This window comes from Schistocerca gregaria, chromosome 7 (assembly GCF_023897955.1).
Source record: "Schistocerca gregaria isolate iqSchGreg1 chromosome 7, iqSchGreg1.2, whole genome shotgun sequence".
In the NCBI taxonomy this organism is placed as follows: Eukaryota; Metazoa; Arthropoda; class Insecta; order Orthoptera; family Acrididae; genus Schistocerca; species Schistocerca gregaria.
Window position 1 is genome coordinate 497928135 of NC_064926.1, and position 23360 is coordinate 497951494.

The window sequence follows — 23360 nt, forward strand, 5'->3', positions numbered from 1 at the left end:
CAGTGATTCTGTCGCCATTTCAAGTTTTCCAACGCATTCTGGGTGTACCGGTAACGCTAACCATAGCGCAATCATTTCGTCGTCTTTAGTAATAAATTCTCCTGCCGTGCTCCAAAAAACGGTAGGCCTATCTACAAAAGATCAAATCGTCCACCATCTGAAAGAAAAGCCTGTTATTAAGCAAAATGTGGAACCTCGCCAGCCAAAACCGTCACTCACAAACAGAAGCAAGGTAAATTCAACATTCAAGACGACAGTTAATTTAACTAACACCACAAATGCAGCAAGAAACGTATGTTTAATGGGTGATAGTCATCTTAGAGGCCTTGCACTCGAAATAAAAAGCGTAAACAGTGAAGTAAATGCTTCAGGTTTTATTAAACCTGGCGCTCGTCTTGACCAAGTGCTTTCAACTGTAAACAATATCTCTCGAAAGCTAATGAAGGAAGACTTCATTGTAATATGTGGTGGTGCAAATGACGTCGCACACAACGATGGTTTCCATTCTGTTAATGCCCTAAAATCTGCCCTAAACCATCTAATTGACTCAGACATCACTGTTCCCGATATTCAACACAGGTATGACTTGCCTCAATTCTTGTGTGTAAACAGGGCAGTAGCATATACAAACGGTCAATATGCAGAAATTTGCAACCGTTACGCAAATGTACATATGGTTAACATGCAACATTTTAGTAGAGATCTTTACATCACTCACGGCCTTCACCTCAATCGGTGCGGAAAAAGTCGCTTAGCGTCCATTATTTGGGAAATCGTCGTAAATGCTAGGAACAAGGTATACTGAAAACACACACATTCGAAGAATGTGTTCTCCACAACACAAGAAGACTGCAGGAATGGGTATAGACAGACGACATTGGACAAATGGCTGCTGAAAGCATCAGGTAAAACTGATTCTTCCCAGGCTCCCAGTACATGGAAACAGACCACCTTGAATAAATGGGTAGTGAAAAATACCAAACCCACTCAGTCAACCGATATTTCTTTTTTAGGGATAAATGTGTAAGTGGTTCTGCTAGTGAGACATGTCCATCAAGCGTTCAACAATCCAAACTCACTTTCAAATTAATTCAGCAGAACTTTCAATGTCTTGGCAATAAACACAAGGGGTTGGATACCATTGCAGTAATTGATAACCCTGATGTTTTAGTTATAAGTGAACACTGGTACACAGATGAGCTAATTAGTGTTGTAAGCCACTTTCCATGAACTTTTGCTCTGCCTTCAATATAAAAGAGAAACTTGGTGGTGGGGTAGCTATCTTTGCAGCCAGTGGTAGGAATTATAGTGTAATAGATGTAGGTGCTTTCAGCATTGAGGGTGTGATAGAACTAGCAGCAATTAATTATAAGTGGGGGAAAGAGAACTTAATTATTATAGGCCTATACAGACCCTCATCTGGTAGCCCAGATAGTTTCTTTGATGTTCTTAATGGCCTGCTTGTTGACATTGACAGTAAACACTGCAATAAAAATGGCTGGGTTAACATAATACTAACTGCAGATATAAACATTGACTTGCCGTCCAATGACTCTGTATCTAAAAAACTAATGCTAATACTAGCTCAATTTAACTTAATATTTCTGATAAACGAGCCCACTAGAGAGGTCAATAGTGTAAAATTCTTGCATTGACAACATTATAACTAACATGTCTCACTTTACATGCAGTGTATCAGTTCTAAAGCTTGCCATTTCTGACCACCACGCAGTACAGGTATTGATAGAAGCTGAAAATCTTCATGTCATTAGAAAAGAGAAACAATATGTGACAAAAAGAATGACCAATGATGACAATGTTAAAGATTTCAACAGTTTGCTAAAAAGCTTACAATGGGGTGAACGAGAAACTTAGACTTTTCCAATATGCAGTGATAAATAATAACAATAATAATAGACTAAAGGTAGAATTTAAGAACTATCAGGATTACTATAAATATCTTCTGCTAGAAACTAAAAGTAAATATGTAGCCACAATGTTAAGAAACTCTACTAACGCAGGTTTATCTGTTTGGAAAGTAATAAATAGCTTTAGGGATTGTAAGGACAGATCAACAAGTGATTTTACCATAAACCATAAAGGGCATATCATGAAATGTCAATGTCAGATTGCAAATGTTTTAATGAGTACTTTTCTTCTGTTGGAAAATCTGTCAATGACCATTTTAAGAATCTTCAGCGTAGATATAGGGGCATTCCAATCAAACAAAGCATATACTTGGCCCCAACCAATAACAAGGATGTCAAAAATATAGTAATGTCATTAAAAAATACAAAATCAGCAGGCTAATATGGATTGTCTATCAGTACACTGAAAAGATGCATAGACAACATATCTGATGCCACGGCCACAGCAGTAAATGACGTAATTGCACCAGGTTGTTTCCCAGATAGTCTAAAGACAGCACAAGTTACCCCGATTCACAAGAAAGGTGATAAACCTAAAATTGAAAACTACCGCCCCATCTCAATCTTACCTGCATTTTCTTAGGTAGTTCAGATAGTTATTTATACTATACTAATGACATTACTTAGTCGACACAATTTAATATTTGAAAATCAGAATGGCTTTATGAAAAACAAGTCAACATCAGTAGCAGCAGTACAATTAATAGAGAAAATAATAACGGCCATAGAGAACAAGGAGTATGTAACTGGAGTGTCCCTTGATCTAGAAAAAGCTTTTGATTGTGTCAACATCGCCATATTACTTGACAAGCTGTGGAACCTGGGTATCAGAGAAACTGGCTATGAAGTAATAAAATCGTATATGAACAATAGAAAACAATTTGTCTTGCTTAAAACAAACAGTGGGTCTTACAAATCTAAAATTACAGACATCAAATATGGAGTGCCTCAAGGTTCTGTCTTGGGACCCCTTCTTTTCTTGATTTATGTTAATGATATACAGTATCGTTCTCCTAACTGTACAAAAATTTTGTATGCAGGTGAGACATCAATAGTGTGTAAACACAAAGACTATGAGAGTCTGTAGGTACAGTGCAACAGTGTAACTGATGAAATAGTCAAGTATTTTAATGAAAGCCATCTAAATGTAAGTGATTCAAAGACTGCAATGATGGAATTTAAGACAAGGAAACAAACAGAATTTGACATGAAATTATCTATAGGAAATGCCATTGTAAAAAAGGAAAAATGGACAAAGTTCTTGGGAATTACAATCCAAGACAGCCTCAAATGGGAAATGCATATTGATTCCTTAGCATGTAAGCTGTCGAAGAATGTGTTTGCTATAAATATGATTAGCAAATATTGTATGGACATGGGTGTACTAAAAACTTCTCATCAAACTTAAACTATGCTGTAGAAATATGGGGTGCAACAACTCAAGCCAACCTAAGTACATTATTAATACTACAGAAAAAAGTTATCAGAAACATGTCAGAATCTGTCCCAAAAATTAGGTGTGCTTACCATTATAGGTGTGTGCATATTGAAAGTTATATTGCTTGTGAAAACAATAAATCCAAATTTCAACTCTGGCCTGCACCAATATGATACAAGGCAAAAGTTCAGATACCATGTAAATAGCCACAGAACAGCTTTATATGAAGCTAGCCAATGCCATACCAAAAAGTCTCACAACATTTCCTACTAGCAAATTAAAAGATCAGCTAAAAAGAATTCTAATTGAAAACCCTTTTTATTCCCTAGACGAGTATTATATCTGTATGAAAAGTGTTTCATAAGTATGTCAAGCTCATAGTTTTAAGTAACCTACAACTAATATAATGTTGATAAAAACAATATTTGTAATATCGTGATTGTATACTACCAGACGTAAAATCCAACAAAATGTAAAATTTATTAATACAAACAAATCTTTAGTTTGTAATTTATAAACTGACATATTCAGAAGAATAATCTGTATGATGTCCTGAAACTGTATTATTTCTAGGGATTGTATCTGGTTATTCGATGTTTAATAAATATTGTTATTATTATTATTATTATTATTATTATTATTATTATTATTATTATTATTATTAAAGATAATTATGACAAGGCTACATTCTGAAAACACATAATTCTTTCCATTTTTCAAGCATACTAGACCACTGTGGTAAGCAGCATTCTGTGTGCAAGAAACTTACACGATGTGAATTACAGTATATTGTTTACTTTTGTTTATTTTGTATATATCTGAGTATACTGATATGTCTGCTTAGGACTACAAAGGGCGAACTTATTCTCGAAATTAAGTGAGAAATTATTTATGCTTGAAAAAACACTGTGTAACAGTTAGAACTAAGGTTGAAGAAGTACAAAACTGCTGAGAAGAAACCAGCCACTGACTCCAGCACTCATGCTACATTTAACATTAAGATTTTGTGCTACAGATGACGGCTGGCGATTTGTTCAAACAGATGTTGCCACAGCTTGCAGAGTTGTCCCAAAGGTATCAGCCTGCGTTGCCTGACCAAAGAAAGATTTCATCAAAATACATATGGAAAAAAATATCATGACGAAAACGCAGCATGGTTTTTATCAAATATAGCGTTTGTATTTTAGGCGCTGTGGACTGTACTAATATCCCCATCATATCCCCTAGTGACAAAAGTGCAGAGATATTTAGGAATCGTCACTGATACTTCTTGTTAAACATACAAGCAATCACAGATGCTAAGCTAATTAGGGACCACTAAAATGTATCAAAGCATCGCACATAACTTTAGGATGAAAATCTTTCTATGAAGGAAGTCCAGGACCAACAGAGAATGAAGCTAACAGGAGTTACAATGCAATGAGTGCAAAATATACACTGAAGAGGCAAAGAAAGTTGTACACCTGCCTAATACCGAGTAGGACCCCTGCGAGCATGCAGAAGTGCTGCAACACGATATAACATGGCTCGAATAATGTCTGAAGTATCGCTGGAGGGAATTGACACCATGAATCCTGCAGGGTTGTCAATAAATCCGTAAGAGAAAGATGAGTTGGAGGTCTCTTATGAACAGACCATTGCAAGGCATCCCAGATATGCTCAATAATGTTCATATCTGAGGAGTTTGGTGGCCAGCGGAAGTGTTTAAAATCAGAAGAGTGTTCAAATAAAATCTCAAAAACACTTTAAAAAACCTTTCTCTTATTTCCATCAAGGTGGACTAAAACTAAATCATTATAATGGAGTGAAATAAAAATAACTTTTAATCATCAGGATTAAATGAGAGTGGCAAAAACAGGGAACTTCCGATGTTAAAAGACGACGACGCCGTCAAAATTTCCTTCCCAAGAATCATTGACGCGAGGTAATGTCAGGTGAAAGTTTGTTGGCGGTCTGTGTGAATTCCGCCGTATTAAATGCAGTTTAGAATGTTCTAACGTGACGTGACAGCGAGTGTTAAGTGGCCGTTATGACATAACATTTCAAAAAGTTTGTTTACTAAATCCAAGCGAATTACTCGGTAATTACATGCACAGGATTCGAAATACCAAATAAAAACATTTACTTTTCTCATTCATTCTAAAAGCTTATGTATTCATACCCGGGTACAGGCTTGTTAGCATCGACAATTCTAAATCGAATAAAACCAAGGATGTTAGATTCTTCATATTTCAACTCTAACATACATCAAAATGTTGTCTTCTACCACTATTAAGGTCATTGGAGTGTTGTTGTTTTTGTAGGCGCCTGACAAGTAATGTGTGTAGGTTGTTGAGGTATGACAAAGGATAATTAGGCTCAATCGTAAGTTACATGTTTAGTACTCCAGAAAAACTAGCGAAAAGAACTGGCAAAAAAGATGCTAATAGACAGGAATATTTAGGACAATTGGTGAACGAATTCCGAACCACCAAATCGAAAGGTACTGTATTTTCGTGTAAGCTTAGCATATTGCCCGATTTTTGTTGATTGAATTGACTTTTTAATCAACACCAGTGACTTCAACATTGTGACTAGTAAAGTGTCGTCTTTAAATCATGTAGAAAATACGTTGAGAACTCTCACTAAAATGGTTAAAACATTTTTTTTTAAGTCACTAGAGCATTCAAGTCATGTAGAACGAATTGTGCTTTCTTAGGTGGAAGCAGGCACTGTGTTCAAGAATTTCCGATACGCACAATATGGATATATGAAAATACTTAAAAACCAACAGGACTGAGAAAGCCAGCAACCCAGACATTGTTTTTGCTGACATGAAAAAGGCTGACTCTGTTGTGTTGTACCTGTTAGAATCATTCGGTGTAAGCATAGTCGGGGGGAAGGGTACCCGATGGCTTGGGGTTGTCATTGTGGTCCATAGGGTGCCGGAATTACAGGCCAGTCAGTCCAACCGTAACTGGTCAAACAAAATGATGACGATACTAGTAACTGTCTGTGTACATCTACACAATGTGCAACACAACACAATGGCTTAAAGAATCTAAGCAGTTTTAAATTCTGCGCTCTTATCCGTACAATGCTAACTTTTTTTTCTCCTGATGACACCATCATCAGGTAGACTGCACCAAAGAATGGATTGGCAATCAATACACACACTAGGTCTTAAGAATTCAGATAGCTCCTTTGTTGCTTTCAGTGTGAGCCCTGTAGATATCACTCCACTGTTGGTAACATCAGCCTCCTGGAGGGGACTATACAACAGGCTTTCCTGTACAAAAATTAACATGGCAGTACTTGACAGCATAATATCTTCCTCTCCCCCTCCTCTGTTATTTTAGATACCCTGTTGGGCATGTGTTACTAGGCCATTTTATACAAAAGTGTGTCCATACAACATTTTAACTGTGACCCTACTTTTACGATGTATTATGTATACTGTGAAGAGTCCTATCAAGTGCTGTTTCTTTGTGGACAACTTTTTTTAATTTTTAGTTCATTTTCCAGTCTTGCAGCAAGTCTACTCTTGCTTCAAATGACAATTAGAAGGCAGCAGGGGTGTACACTAAAAACTGGTTTTAAGTGTGTGTTAGTTTTAACTGTTCCCTTCATACTTTGTCTTCCAAAATTATATTTGGGGGTCACCATTTTAAAGAATCGATGAGGTATGTAGGCCTCACTTTTGTGTAGAAGCTTACAGTGCTGCAGACCAGGTATCTTAAGGGGACTACGTATACCTGCTGTTCTATAAAGCTTTAGTGCAGTCCCAGGTGAGTATTAGTGTTTTACACCAAGGGTAGAGTAAATCACCCAGAAGTTTTTATGTGGAAAAGAATGCACTCCAAATGTGATTTTAAACTTCGTTTCAAAATTTTGGTGTCTGTTAAAAAAAAAAAAAAAAAAAAATCTATACATTTGAATCAGTACAGGGAGACTAACTTGGCTGCTAAGCCTTTTTCAACAAACATGTCTTTAGGATACACTTACCAGATGTTTACAGTGAACCGTGCTGAGTTATATGTGATTCTGAAAGCACTGGAGCAGATGATTTGAGACTAAGTGAAGGTATTACACATCCTCTCCAGTTCTTTATGTTTCGATGGGAGGACGATAGACAGTGGGTGAGGAGCAAAAATGTTTGTATTGTGAAACCAACTGTCTGTGTCATACTTCCGTGTGGTCATAGAGATAAAATGAAGGCTCATTCAACCTTCTCCTTATATGTGCCTTTTTCCTCCATTGGAGGAGCCCACTCATTTTTGGTGCCTGTGATTATAAATTTTGAGGAATCATATTTTAGTGCAATTTATATTTTAACAAGATAGCCACTAAGAATTTACGAAAAGGATAGTTTCTACGTGCCAAGTAATGGAGATGCCGAGTCACAGATAACCACCTGCCGATTGCAGATAACAACGACAAAAAGACTGTCGGAAAGTGAGCTGTTGGCCAACAGGGCGCGCGCACACACACACACACACACACACACACACACACACACACACACACACACACACACACACACACACAAAGACCACAGTCTGGCAGCTGGAGCCAGACTGCAAGCAGCGGCACATGATGGGAGAGGCAACTGGGTGTAGGTGGCTGGGAAAGAGAGGGGGAGGGATACCAGGGTAGGGGTGGGGACGGTAAAGTGCTGTTAGTGGAAGTGTGCAGGGACGAGGTGGAAAATAGAGCAGCCAAGTGCAGTTAGGAGGTTAGATGGAGGATGGGGCAGAGAGGGAGGGTAGCAGAAAAGAAGTATAAAGACTGAGTGTGTTGGTGGAATAGAGGACTGTGTAATGCTGGAATGGGAACAGGGAAGGGGCTAGATGGGCAAGGACAATACTAACGAAGGCTGAGTCCAAGAGGTTTAGGGGAATGTGGAGGGTCCTGTTGGAGAAAGCAAGAGCATGAGATAGGTGTGGCACACACCCAGAAGGGAAGACGTGTGGTAGAGGAAAGAACATGCTGAGAATAGGCAAAGGATCAGTGACTAGCTGAATAGGGGTATGGCAGGACAGGCTAGATGCCATTGAAGACATTCAGAGGTGCGCAGTAAGTGCCGAGAAGCAGTGCTGTCTGACCATTGTCACTGAACATTGCAGAGTCAACTGTACAGTGTTCTAGGTTAAACGGTACAACTGCTGTTGATTTCCAGTGAAGAGATGCACTCACTGTGGGGCTGTACAGTCCACTTTGAAGAGATCCATTCACTGTGGGGCTGAACAGTCCACTTCATCATTCTTGCATCTTGGCTTTTTTGAGGTGACAAGGATGACATGTAAAAATGTTGGTCCATAGGTTGCAATGAAAGGAATACTTTGTTAGTAATCACATAAATGAACTGTTCAGTGTTCTGACGTGAATCAGGAAATAATATCTGCTTCTGGTAAAATGATTGTGTCTCACTGTAGAAGATAAAGTCTTTAATTTTTATCCAGCTTGATGTGCTGGCTCAGTGTCCAGCTTGGTTAGTACCTTGGTTGGAGTGTTGTGCTGCACTGGATTGATGTCCAATCAGTGATCTGGGCGACACTGAAGACTGCTGCAGATGATGCTACTGACAGATAAGCCACAGGTAGCAGCTGGCATTGACCTGGAGCATAAGCGAGTGCTGTCGACTAGCGCATGTGCAGTGTCCTAAGTATCTGGCAGAACGACATCCGGGCAGTGTTATGTGACATGCAGAGTTATGCCACATGGCGTGTGGATGAAATGTAGTGCCATATTCCCGGTGCTGTATTTGTCTGCACGCACATCTGGCAGGTGATGCAGGTGTCTCTCATGGAGCCCACTGGAATCTGGCATGTATTCAGAATGGTATGTTGCTGTTGTTTTTTGGCATGTATGCAAAGTGATGTATTGCTTTTGTACAATGAGAATTGGAATTTCTGCACGTTTCTGGCTTTGTCCATGGATGTGCTCTGTAGTGACGATGTCCAGATACTACACAAATGATAATAACAATCAATTGTTTTAATATGATCTTTGATATCTCCAGCCAGCAATGAAGGAGTTAATGTGATATTTCTGCTTGTACTTAAAAAAGGTATCTCATGTGTTACTTGATACAGATTTAGTACATTTAAAGTATTGATTGTGTGGTTGCAATTTTTTCCAGAGGCTAAAGAGCAGGTGCTTGCTAATTTGGCAAATTTTGCATATGATCCAATAAATTATGAATACTTGCGCCACCTGAAAGTGATTGATCTTTTCCTTGATCAGCTTTCAGAAGCCAATAGCATCCTTTTGGAACTTGCTCTGGGAGGTCTTTGTAACTTAGCTTTAGGTGAGTAAATAAAAAGTTTTTTCTTGGTAATAATTAAGTGGAGTACCATGACTCACCAGTAAGATGAATTATTATATATAGGATAGGTATGTGAAAAGTAGAGATGACATGTAGATGTACTTTCCTCTCTGCTTCAACAGATTCACAGTCCAGACAACTTTAGTGCTCTGTGTTTTTGTAAGCATCTCTCAGCTTTTTTTGTCATACAGAGAGAGACCAGCCCTGCGACCTACAGATTTTGATGAACTTGAGCATGATATTGGGAGCCACTCGAAAATAACTCCTGTGAAAGGTTTCTGGATCACTTTGTGTTAATTTCAAATAAATTAATCTCCTTGGCCATGATGCAGAGTCATTGTTGGATCAAATACAATAGGACATTAAAAATAAATAATTTATATATAGTCAGCCTGCAAACTGTAGTTTCCAAAAAGTTGAAGGGTTAGTGTTTTTATGTGCTGTTATTGATCTAACTGTGGTGGCAGCTGTGTGGTACAAGGACTCTGTTCAAATCACAGTCAACTTTCATTTGTGTGAGTATGTCAGGTGGCGGCTCCTCTTACACAATGCTTTCATAAACATTGTGCATGTCTGAATTAATTGCCAATAGAAATGTCTTCGTAAATGTAAACGAAGTTTGCTTTCCTTTGCATCCTGGGCTGCAAATATGTGCCTGCAGGGAAATGGTTTGTATCCAGTGCGCTTGGTGCAGAAAAATTTTCAGCATTCATACTTTTGTTATGAAAACCAAGAGTAGAAAATATTCCAAGTAATGTGATTCAAAGAAGCACTCACAGAAGTTGGGATCTAGGGTGTTCATTTGTCCCGTTTTTCCCGGGACAGTCGCGTTTTTTACCAAAATGTCCCGCTGTCCCGAAAGTTTTTTTTGGGGATGCTCAAATCTCTCATTTTTTGTTATGATTCTGTTTGGTTAGAGTATTTTATGCTGCTGGTTGTTTTACTTGCTATTAACTGCACAATTATTTATGCTAGGAAGCGTGTGATGACTGTCAGCATACTCCAAACATGTACTGAACTGTCAGAAATCGCAAATAATTTTAAATGCCCCATAGTTTACGACGCAACCCCCCCCCCCATGAACCATGGAACGATACAGATAGTGCCGTACCGTAGGTGCAACCACAACGGAGGGGTATATGTTGAGAGGCCAGACAAACGTGTGGTTCCTGAAGAGGGGCAGCAGCCTTTTCAGTAGTTGCAGGGGCAACAGTCTGGATGACTGACTGATCTGGCCTTGTAACACTAACCAAAACACCCTTACTGTTCTGGTAAGGCGAACGGCTGAAAGCAAGGCGAAACTACAGCCGTAATTTTTCCCGAGGGCATGCAGCTTTACTGTATGATTAAATGACGATGGCGTCCTTTTGGGTAAAATATTCCGGAGGTAAAATAGTCCCCCATTCGGATCTCCGGGCAGGGACTACTCAAGAGGACTTCGTTATCGGGAGAAAGAATGGCGTTCTGCGGATTGGAGCGTGGAATGTCAGATCCCTTAATTGGGCAGGTAGGTTAAAAAATTTAAAAAGCGAAATGGATAGGTTAAAGTTAGATATAGTGGGAATTAGTGAAGTTCGTTGGCAGGAGGAACAAGACTTTTGGTCAGGTGAATACAGGGTTATAAATACAAAATCAAATAGGGGTAATGCAGGAGTAGCTTTAATAATGAATAGGAAAATAGGAGTGCGGGTAAGCTATTACAAACAGCATAGTTAATGCATTATTGTGGCCAAGACAGACACGAAACCCACACCTATTACAGTAGTACAAGTTTATATGCCTACTAGCTCTGCAAATGACGAAGAAATTGATGAAATGTATGATGAGGTAAAAGAAATTATTCAGGTAGTGAAGGGAGACGAAAATTTAATAGTCATGGGTGACTGGAATTCAAGAGTATGAAAAGGGAGAGAAGGAAACGTAGTAGGTGAATATCGACTGGGGCAAAGAAATGAAAGAGGAAGCTGCCTGGTAGAATTTTGCACAGAGCACAACTTAATCATAGCTAACACTTGGTTTAAGAATCATGAAAAAAGGTTGTATACATGGAAGAACCCTGGAGATACTAAAAGGTATCAGATAGATTATATAATGGTAAGACAGAGATTTAGGAACGAGTTTTTAAATTGTAAGACATTTCAGGGGCAGATGTGGACTCTGACCACAATCTGTTGGTTATGAACTGTAGATTAAACCTGAAGAAACTGCAAAAAGGTGAGAATTTAAGGAGATGGGACCTGGATAAACCGAAAGAACCAAAGGTTGTACAGAGTTTCAGGGAGAGCATGAACGTAACAATTGACAGGAATGGGGGGAAGAAATACAGTAGAAGAAGAATGGATGGCTTTGAGGGATGAAATAGTGAAGGCTGCAGATGATCAAATAGGTAAAAAGACAAGGGCTAGTGGAAACCCTTGGGTAACAGAAGAAATATTGAATTTAATTGATGAAAGGAGAAAATATAAAAATGCAATAAATGAAGCAGGCAAAAAGGAATACAAACGTCTCAAAAATGAGATTGACAGGAAGTGCAAAATGGCTAAGCAGGGATGGCTAGAGGACAAATGTAAGGATGTAGAGGCTTATCTCACTAGGGGTAAGATAGATACTGCTTACAGGAAAATTAAAGAGACCTTTGCAGAAAAGAGAAACATTTGTATGAATACCAAGGGCTCAGATGGAAACCCAGTTCTAAGCAAAGAAGGGAAAGCAAAAAGGTGGAAGGAGTATATAGAGGGTCTATACAAGGGTGATGTACTTGAGGACAATATTATGGAAATGCAAGAGAATGTAGATGAAGATGAAATGGGAGATACGATACTGCGTGAAGAATTTGACAGAGCACTGAAAGACCTGAGTCGAAATAAGGCCCCAGGAGTAGACAACATTCCATTAGAACTACTGACCGCCTTGAGAGAGCCAGTCCTGATGAAACTCTACCATCTGGCGAGCAAGATGTATGAGACAGGCGAAATTCCCTCAAACTTGAAGAAGAATATAATAATTCCAATCCCAAAGAAAGCAGGTGTTGACAGATGTGAAAATTACCAAACTATGAGTTTAATAAGTCACGGCTGCAAAATACTAACGCAAATTCTTTACTGACAAATGGAAAAACTAGTAGAAGCCGACCTCAGGGAAGATCAGTTTGGATTCCGTAGAAATGTTGGAACACGTGAGTTAATACTGACCCTATGACTTATCTTAGAAGCTAGATTAAGGAAAGGCAAACCTACATGTCTAGCATTTGTAGATTAGAGAAAGCTTTTGACAATGTTGATTTGAATACTCTTTCAAATTCTGAAGGTGGCAGGGATAAAATACAGGGAGCGAAAGGCTATTTACAATTTGTACAGAAACGAGATAGCAGTTATAAGAGTCGAGGGGCATGAAAGGGAAGCAGTGGTTGGGAATGGAGTGAGATGGGGCTGTAGCCTATCCCCGATGTTATTCAATCTGTATACTGAGCAAGCAATAAAGGAAACAAAAGAAAAGTTCGGAGTAGTTGTTAAAATTCATGGAGAAGAAATAAAAACTTTGAGGTTCGCCGATGACATTGTAATTCTGTCAGAGACAGCAAAGGACTTGGAAGAGCAGTTGCACGGAATGGACAGTGTCTTGAAAGGAGGGTATAAGATGAACATTAACAAAAGCAAAACGTGAATAATGGAATGTAGTCGAATTAAGTCGGGTGATGCCGAGGGAATTAGATTAGGAAATGAGACACCTATAGTAGTAAAGGAGTTTTGCTATTTGGGGAGCAAAATAACTGATGATGGTCAAAAGGATATAAAATGTAGACTGGCAATGGCAAGGAAAGCATTTCTGAAAATATTTGTATGGAGTGTAGCTATATATGGCAGTGAAACAGCGACGATAAATAGTTTAGACAAGAAGAGAATAGAAGCTTTCGAAATGTGGTGCTACAGAAAAATGCTGAAGATTAGATGGGTAGATCACATAACTAATGAGGAGGTATTGAATAGAATTGAGGAGAAGAGAAGCTTGTGGCACAACTTGACTAGAAGAAGGGAACGGTTGGTAGGACATGTTCTGAGGCATTGAGGGATCACCAATTTAGTATTGGAGGGCAGCATGGAGGGTAAAAATCGTAGAGGGAGACCAAGAGACGAATACACTAAGCAGATTCAGAAGGATGTAGGCTGTAGTAGGTACTGGGAGATAAAGAAGCTTGCACAGGATAGAGTAGCATGGAGAGTTGCATCAAACCAGTCTCAGGACTGAAGACAACAACAACAACATAGGGTACGAATAACAACGAAGATTCTTCTCTTCTAAATCGATCTACTGAAACTGTCCTTTCGTACAAAGATACTCTACACCACTGATACTTGCTCTCTGGCTTTCGTCACCACACTGTTAATGTTTTGCACTGTGCAATCACTGTTTCATTATGCCAAAACGAAAGTGTAATTTTAACAGAAATATAGAAAGCAAGTTTCCTTTTATCACTGGTACTGGAGAAACTGGAGAATGTACGTTGTGTAGATCAAAATTTGCTATTGCTCATGGTGGAAGGTCTGACATTGTGAATCACGTTAAGACAAAGAAACATCGCATGAGGAATCAAACAAAAAGAGCAAATAAATGCGTGAGTGACTACTATGTAAACTGAAAATCAGTAACAGAAATGAATAGGCAGTTGGCAGCACAAGAAGCTACGTTTTCATACCATAGTGCAATGCGTAACCATAGCTTTAAGTCAATATACTGTGCTACAGCAGTTGTTAAAAAAAACTTTTCAATCTTTAATGCACATGTTGACACACAAAATGTAATGCAATCATTTCAAATGTTATTGCACTGTATGCAGCTCAGCAGGTTTGAAATCAACTGAAAAGTGCTCGATTCATTTCTGTAATGACTGATACATCGAATCATCTGGATTTGTAGTTGGTTCCTCTCCTTATCAGGTATTTTCACCCTGAAAATGGCATCATGGTGAAAGTGCTTGAATTGGTTAATTCAGCTGGAGAAACTTCAGATTTACTTCAGGATTGTGTGTTTGAGGTTTTAAAGAAATATGATCTTGAGAGAAAGGTGATTGCAGTTTCTGCAGACAACACTAACACCAATTTTGGTGGTAAGCAGAGGAAAGGAAATAACAATTTCTTCTGTAAACTGCAACAGAACACAGTGAAGTAATATGGTAGATGTTGGCTGTCCAGCACATGTGGTGCACGATTCCTTACAAACTGGCTCATATTGCCTACCCAACGACTGCCAATTAATTGTAAACAAAATCTACCAGCATTTCCACATATATACAGGTAGGATTGAATCTCTGAAGTCATTCTGTAAGTTTACTGAAACTGAATTCAAAACTGTACCTGGGCTCAGCAAGACAAGGTTGCTATCTCTGCTACCAGCACTGGAAAGAATTGTAGAGATATTTCCTGCTTTGAAATCATATTTCATTTCCCTTGATAAGCGTCCTGTTGTCCTTAAACTATTCTTTGATAACCCTGTGTCTATTGTTCTTCTACATTTTCCTGTTAGCCAGCTAAAACCTTTCTCCACAACAATTAAATGTATTGAGGAACAAGAAATCACAATAGTGGAAGTTTATGAAGAAATAAACAAATTATTGGGCAAATTTCAATGTAGAAAATCTGAAAGATTTCTCACATCCTTTGTACATGAGACTCTAAGAAAGCTGGAAGAGGAGGGTGAAATTACTGTAGAACAATTTCATATTTATGCTGACATCTTCCATGACTCTTGCATTGAGTATATTAAAGAATGATGTTTAGCATTTCTCAAACCTTTTAAAGCATTTGACTGGGTTAATGCTGAAAAGGAGCAGCTACAGTGGAAGGATATTCAGGACTGTTGTGTTTTTGTTAAAAGTATTGTACCAAATTTTCCTGTTGATGAAGACGAACTGTTCGATGAATTTTCATGTGCACGGAACTTCATAAAAAGTGAAGGAGGAGACAAAGAAAGTGTTAGTTCAACAATGTGTAAAATATTTGCTTATTTCAAAAGCAAAAACATTAACATGAAAAACATGATTCATTTGGTGGAGTTTTGTCTCAAAATTCCTGGGTCAAATGCTGCTGTGGAACGTGTGTTTTTGTTAGTGAACTCTGGTCAAATAGACAGAATGAAAGTTGAAACAGTGAGGGCCTTGCTCAGTGTCAAAACACACTTTAATGGTGTATCATGTACTGACTTTTATGATACAATTTCAGATGTAAATGCACTTCTCGATAAAATACATGAAAGTGAAAATTACGGTGATAGTGTGGCAGAATAATTGTAAAAAGTGATTTGGGATCATCTGAGTGCACATCGTAAAGGTAAACTTGTATGTGTATTAAATTTAGTCAATAATTCTTTTTTTTGTCCCAGGTTTTTCTCAAATTTATTTCAAATGTCCCCTTTTTCAATGAAAATGAAATGGACACCCTACTGTGATCTAACACAGGCCTTATACTGGCTACCATCTCAGTTAGCAGACTTTCCTCCTTAGTGTCTCTGGTTTCGGGTTCCGCTGAATAGGTCAGGAGTCCACTACACCCAGCCGTTGGCTATATACGTAGCAGAGGCTGTGTGGCATGGACTGGGCAGTTTTTTAGGTTGGATGGCCTCGGGCAAGTACAGAAAGGGCAACAGCCTCAAAGGGTGAGGGGCAAAGTCAGGACATGTGGGGACCAAGCAGCAATCGGTATTGTAATTGTAAACTGTCGAAGCTGCATTGGTAAAGTACCGGAACTTCAAGCGCTGATAGAAAGCACCGAAACTGAAATTGTTATACGTACAGAAAGCTGGCTGAAGCCAGAGATAAATTCTGCCGAAATTTTTACAAAGGCACAGACGGTGTTTAGAAAGGATAGATTGCATGCAACCGGTGGTGGCGTGTTTGTCGCTGTTAGTGGTAGTTTATCCTGTAGTGAAATAGAAGTGGATACTTCCTGTGAATTATTATGGGTGGAGGTTATACTCCGCAACCGAGCTAGGTTAATGCTCCTTTTTCCGACCTCCCGACTCAGCAGCATTAGTGGCAGAACAACTGAGAATTCCATTTGGAATACATTTCACATAAATTTCCTCAGCATGTTATAGTCTTAGGTGGAGATTTCAATTTACCAGATATAGACTGGGACACGGGTGGTAGGGACAGAACATCGAGTGACATTATACTGAGTGCACTATCCGAAAATTACCTCGAGCAATTAAACAGAGAACCGACTCATGGAGATAACATCTTGGACCTACTGATAACAAACAGACCCAAACTCTTCGACTCTGTAAGTGCAGAACAGGGAATCGGTTGTCATAAGGCAGTTGCAGCATCCCTGAATATGGAAGTAAATAGGAATATAAAAAAAAGGAGGAAGGTATATCTGTTTAGCAAGAGTAATAGGAGGCAGATTTCAGACTACCTAACAGATCAAAACAAAATTTTCTATTCCGACACTGACAATGTTGAGTGTTTATGGAAAAAGTTCAAGGCAATCGTAAAATGCGTTTTAGACAGGTACGTGCTGAGTAAAACTGTGAGGGACAGGAAAAACCCACCGTGGTTCAACAACAAAGTTAAGAAACTACTGCGAAAGCAAAGAGAGCTTCACTGCAAGTTTAAATGCAGCCAAAACCTCTCAGACAAACAGAAGCTAAACGATGTCAAAGGTAACGTAAGGAGGGCTATGCATGAAGCGTTCAGTGAATTTGAAAGTAAAATTCTATGCACTGACGTGACAGAAAATCCTAGGAAGTTCTGGTCTTATGTTAAATCAGTAAGTGGACCGAAACAGCATATCCAGACACTCTGTGATGATGATGGCATTGAAACAGGGGATGACATGCGTAAAGCAGAAATACTAAACCCCTTTTTCCAAAGCTGTTTCATACAGGAAGACTGCACTGCAGTTCCTTCTTTAAATCCTCGCACGAACGAAAAAATGGCCGACATTGAAATAAGTGTCCAAGGAATAGAAAAGCAACTGAAATAACTCGACAGAGGAAAGTCCACTGGACCTGACGGGATACCAGTTCGATTCTACACAGAGTACGCGAAAGAACTTGCCCCCTTCTAACAGCCGTGTACCGCAAGTCTCTAGGGGAACGGAGGGTTCCAAATGATTGGAAAAGAGCACAGGTAGTCCCAGTTTTCAAGAAGGGTCGTCGGGCAGATGCGCAAAACTATAGGCCTATATCTCTGACATTGATCTGTTGTAGAATTTTAGAACATTTTTTTTGCTTGTTTATCATATCATTTCTGGAAACTCAGAATCCACTCTGTAGGAATCAACATGGATTCCGGAAACAGTGATCGTGTGAGACCCAACTCGCTTTATTTGTTCATGAGACCCACAAAATATTAGATACAGGCTCCCAGGTAGATGCCATTTTCCTTGACTTCTGGAAGGCGTTTGATACAGTTCCGCACTGTCGCCTGATAAACAAAGTAAGAGCCTATGGAATATCAAACCAGCTGTGTGGCTTGATTGAAGAGTTTTTAGCAAACAGAACACAGCATGTTGTTCTCAATGGAGAGACGTCTACAGACGTTAAAGTAACCTCTGGCGTACCACAGGGGAGTGTTATGGGACCATTGCTTTTCACAATATATATAAATGACTAGTAGATATGGTCTGAAGTTCCATGTGGCTTTTCACAGATGATGCTGTAGTATACAGAGAAGTTGCAGCATTAGAAAATTGTAGAGAAATGCAGGAAGATATGCAGCGGAGAGGCACTTGGTGCAGGAAGTGGCAACTGACCCTTAACGTACACAAATGTAATGTATTGCGAATACATAGAAAGAAGGATCTTTTATTGTATGATTATATGATAGCGGAACAAACATTGGTAGCAGTTACTTCTGTAAAATATCTGAGAGTATGTGTACGGAACGATTTGAAGTGGAATGATCATATAAAATTAATTGTTGGTAAGGTGGGTGCCAGGTTCAGATTCGTTGGAAGAGTCCTTAGAAAATGTAGTCCATCAACAAAGGAGGTGGCTTACAAAACACTTGTTTGGTGTATACTTGAGTATTGCTCATCAGTGTGGGATCCATACCAGATCAGATTGACAGAGGAGATAGAGAAGATCCAAAGAACAGTGGTGCGTTTCGTCACAGGGTTATTTGGTAAGCGTGATAACGTTACGGAGATGTTTAGCAAAATCAAGTGGCGGACTCTTCAAGAGAGGCGCTCTGCATTGCAGTGTAGCTTGCTGTCCAGATTTTGAGAGGGTGCGTTTCTGGATGAGGTATCAAATATATTGTTTTCCCCTACTTATACCTCCCGAGGTGATCACGAATGTAAAATTAGAGAGATTCGAGCGTGCACAGAGGCTTTCCGGCAGTCATTCTTCCCGCGAACCATATGTGAGTGGAACAGGAAAGGGAGATAATGACAGTGGCACGTAAAGTGCCCTCCACCACACACAGTTGGGTGGCGTGCGGAGTAGAAATGTAGATGTAGAACCAATGAAAATCACTGATTCTTCAATTTCTAGCAACTGGCCTCAACTTTCTTAGAAACGGTAGTTTCATACTGAACAGTAAACCCCCAAGTCTTTAAGAATCAAACTCCCATGTATAAAACAGCTTCAAACATCTGATTGCCTTACAAATGATTTAATGTATTAAATATTTGATTTAAGCATGTAAGCAAGAAAAAGTTTGAAATTATGCTTAAAGTTCGTTTGAAGTCACTGATTGGTCTCATTATGAAATGATCGATGAATATAGTCTCGGCAATTTGCTCTCCATTTTTAGCCAGAGCTAGCTTTTCACACATCTCAATGTGTGTGATATCTCCTGAACTGTTTGTTGTATAATGATACAATGTTGCAGGTACATTCAGTGGTATATGTGGATACTGTCTGTGAACAGTTTTGTGAATATAGTTGGTAATAGTGAAGTAATAAATTAAATCATCATATCTGCTGCTAACTTTTTACTGCATGTACAGCTAAAATGTAGTAAGCAATAAACTTTTATCCTTTCATCATTTTGTGGGGGTTTCAAAGAGAAAAAAGTTTCATCATATCCTTTCATCATCTTTCTCAAATGCTGGATGAATCAAGTCTGGGTATTTGCATGCCATCAGTTAATGCTACCTCAAGACAAACACACAGCTTTGTAACTAGTAATTGTCTTATTGTAGGAACTTTCAACATAAGATTACACCTCTTAATGAGTAGATTATGATAGCATTTTAAATTTTTAAATTTGGTCAGTGATTACGCAAAATACTGAAATTAAAATTTTTAGCCCCTTTGAAGTTATTAGGCAGGCAACCTGCAACTACTATGGGCTCCTGGATAGCTGTCCAGCAATATAGTTAGCCCTAGAGCAGTATAATGAAGTTCCTTGAAATCGGTGAGGAACAGGGTCTGGCCTCTCTTTGCTAAACATGGCCAAAATATGTCCTCTATGATTATTTAAATTTGATCCAAAACTTCTGAGCATCATACGCGTGTTCATATTGAGAAATTACTCATTATTATTAAAATTATAATTGCACTCACTTTGGTGTATAAATTTTTAGATGATGAGAATCGGGATTATATTTTGCATAATAATGGAGTCCATATCATCAGCTCCTGCCTGTCATCCCCCAGGGAGGAAACTGTCATAGCAGCCATAACAACTTTAATCTTCTTGGTAACACCAGAATCAAAACTAGGTAATGTATGATGATAGTGATTATGATGAGCTACTGTAATATACTTCCTGCTGAAGGCAGTCAATATTTTATATACTGCACTGTTTCTTTTCAGTTGTAGCAACACCAGAAGTGGTTTCTTGCATATCACAGCTGTGCTCAAGTCCCAATCCAAGAATTACAAATTTAGCTAAAATATTTATTGAAGACTATGTCAGTGAGCGCAGTCAACTAGAAGAAACGGTCGAAAATAGTCCGAGCAGTTGAAATCAAAAAAATTATGTGGAAGACATTTTTCGTTTGCAACAAAACTGTATTCAAGTGCAGAAGTGTAGTGCACAAAATGCTTTTCAGTGATTTACTGATAGAAACTTCTACACAACACAATTGTGTGTATTCCAGTGAAGTGAAAAATATCGAAAAACTAAGTTCTGCAGGGAAGATGACAAAGCTGGAAGTAGGAAATGAAGCATCTGTGAGAAGAACCATAACAGTTGAAGATTTAGATAAATTTGGCAGTCTTATTGGGGATTACAACACAGTACATAGTGGAGTGAGACCAATTGTCCATGGTGCATTTCTGAATGGCCTTGTTTCTGGTGTTATAGGGACAAAACTACCTGGTCCAGGGTCCATTGTAGTCCAAGAGCTTTTAAGGTTTCCTAATTCATGCCATGCAGGAGATACTGTAAATGTTACTGTTAGAATTACGGAAGTTAGGAAGCTTGTATCTTGCTCATTCTTGTGTGTCTGTGAATCTGACAACAAGGTAGTTATGGAAGGCACTGCAAAGCTAATAATAAAGAGTTAAAAGTGGTAAAATTTATTTCTTTTAAGTAAAATATATAATATGACCTTAAATCTATTGCTGAGTTTGTAAGAGGTTGCCCTGAATTTATGACAACTTATCATTTAGCTCCAGGTGTACCGAAATATATTTTGATTTCACTGTCATTTACTGGAAATTACTTCAATTAAAATGATTTCAATCATAATTCTTTTTAATTAGTTTATGTAGGTTACTTAGAAGAGCACTTCGGCAATAGCTTCTTCATAGCTGCAACGTACTGTCAACTTCCTTCTTAACATTAGACAGCAGATTTCTCAATATTTTTAGTAAATAAAAGAAAATAAATTGTTTATAATAGAGGGAAACATTCCACGTGGGAAAAATATATCTAAAAACAAAGATGATGTGACTTACCAAACAAAAGCGCTGGCAGGTTGATAGACACACAAACACATACATACACACAAAATTCAAGCTTTCGCAACCAACGGTTGCTTCGTCAAGAAAGAGGGAAGGAGAGGGAAAGACGAAAGGATGTGGGTTTTAAGGGAGAGGGTAAGGAGTCATTCCAATTCTGGAAGCAGAAAGACTTACCTTAGGGGGAAAAAAGGACAGGTATACACTCGCTCGCGCGCGCGCGCACACACACACACACACACACACACACACACACACACACACACACACACACATCCATCTGCACATACACAGACACAAGCAGACATTTGTAAAGGCAAAGAGTTTGGGCAGAGATGCCAGTCGAGGCAGAAGTACAGAGGCAAAGAAATTGTTGAAAGACAGGTGAGGTATGAGTGGTGGCAACTTGAAATTAGCGGAGGTTGAGGCCTGGCAGATATCTAGATGAGAGGATATACTGAAGGGCAAGTTCCCATCTCTGGAATTCTGACAGGTTGGTGTAACACTGTGCCAAGATGTGCTGGCTGTGCACCAAGGCATGTTTAGCCACAGGGTGATCCTCATTACCAACAAACACTGTATGCCTGTGTCCATTCATGCGAATGGACAGTTTGTTGCTGGTCATTCCCACATAGAAAGCTTCACACTGTAGGTAGGTTAGTTGGTAAATCACGTGGGTGCTTTCACACGTGGCTCTGCCTTTGATCGTGTACACCTTCCGGGTTACAGGACTGGAGTAGGTGGTGGTGGGAGGGTGCATGAGACAGGTTTTACACCGGGTGCGGTTACAAGGGTAGGAGCCAGAGGGTAGAGGTGGTTTGGGGATTTCATAGGGATGAACTAAGAGGTTACAAGGTTAGGTGGACGGTGGAAAGACACTCTTGGTGGAGTGGGGAGGATTTCATGACTGACATATCTGCCCAAACTCTTTGCCTTTACAAATGTCTGCTTGTGTCTGTGTATGTGCGGATGGATGTGCGTGCGCGTGCGTGTGTGCACGCGCGCGCGAGTGTATACCTGTCCTTTTTCCCCCCTAAGGTAAGTCTTTCCGCTCCCGGGATTGGAATGACTCCTTACCCTCTCCCTTAAAACCCACATCCTTTCGTCTTTCCCTCTCCTTCCTCTTTCCTGACGAAGCAACCATTGGTTGCGAAAGCTTGAATTGTGTGTGTATGTTTGTGTCTGTGTGTCTATCGACCTGCCAGTGCTTTTGTTTGGTAATTCACATCATCTTTGTTTTTAGATATAAAATGAATTGCTTGTAACAGTATGCATATTATCATGCATTTTAATCACATATTCCCTGTTTAAGAAAAATATTTTAAAATAGCAGTAATAGACATCATCCAGAATGTACAGTTCATTTTGCAGTGCACCCCCAGGGGGTCCACAATTCTTTTGTGGATACAAGCATAGCGAGCACGGGACCCCAAGCTAGTGCAGTACTCTTTCCTTTCTGGGCTGCATACCTTCCGTTTCCACATCCCTCCCTGTCCCCGATCCTTCTCCTTCCCACCCCTGCCCCTTCCCTTCCCCTTATCCCTCTCTTTGGGAGTATGTTTTGTGCCTACATTTGGAGACAGACGCTTGTGACTGTGTGACATGGTTACTCTTCTTTTCTCTCTATACTGGTAATTCTCTGTCCTCACTTTGTCCTTCTCTTTTCCTTGATTCTTCTCTTTACCTTCTTCTCCACTGCGGCATTTGCGAGCTCTTCTCTTCTTACCTTGTCTTTGTTCCTCCCTTTCTCTTTCTTTCCTCCCTGTGCATGTCTGAAGGCTGACCCACGCTTAGCCGGTGACAGGGTAACACGTAATTCCCCGCCCTGGGTAGA

At 39.3% G+C, this 23360-nt stretch overlaps 2 protein-coding genes across 2 annotated transcripts; both read left to right on the forward strand.

Annotated features, from left to right (window-relative positions):
• The first annotated feature begins 5628 nt into the window (after positions 1-5628).
• Positions 5629-21141, forward strand: LOC126281653 (armadillo repeat-containing protein 7-like). Its single transcript, XM_049980789.1, has 4 exons — positions 5629-5848; positions 9488-9655; positions 20203-20340; positions 20435-21141. The coding sequence occupies exons 1-4, from the start codon at positions 5740-5742 to the stop codon at positions 20584-20586; spliced, it is 567 nt and encodes a 188-aa protein (XP_049836746.1). The 5' UTR covers positions 5629-5739; the 3' UTR covers positions 20587-21141.
• LOC126282448 (hydroxyacyl-thioester dehydratase type 2, mitochondrial-like) lies at positions 20663-21130 on the forward strand. The gene has a single exon (XM_049982104.1). The coding sequence runs from the start codon at positions 20663-20665 to the stop codon at positions 21128-21130; it is 468 nt and encodes a 155-aa protein (XP_049838061.1).
• Positions 21142-23360: the final 2219 nt, after the last annotated feature.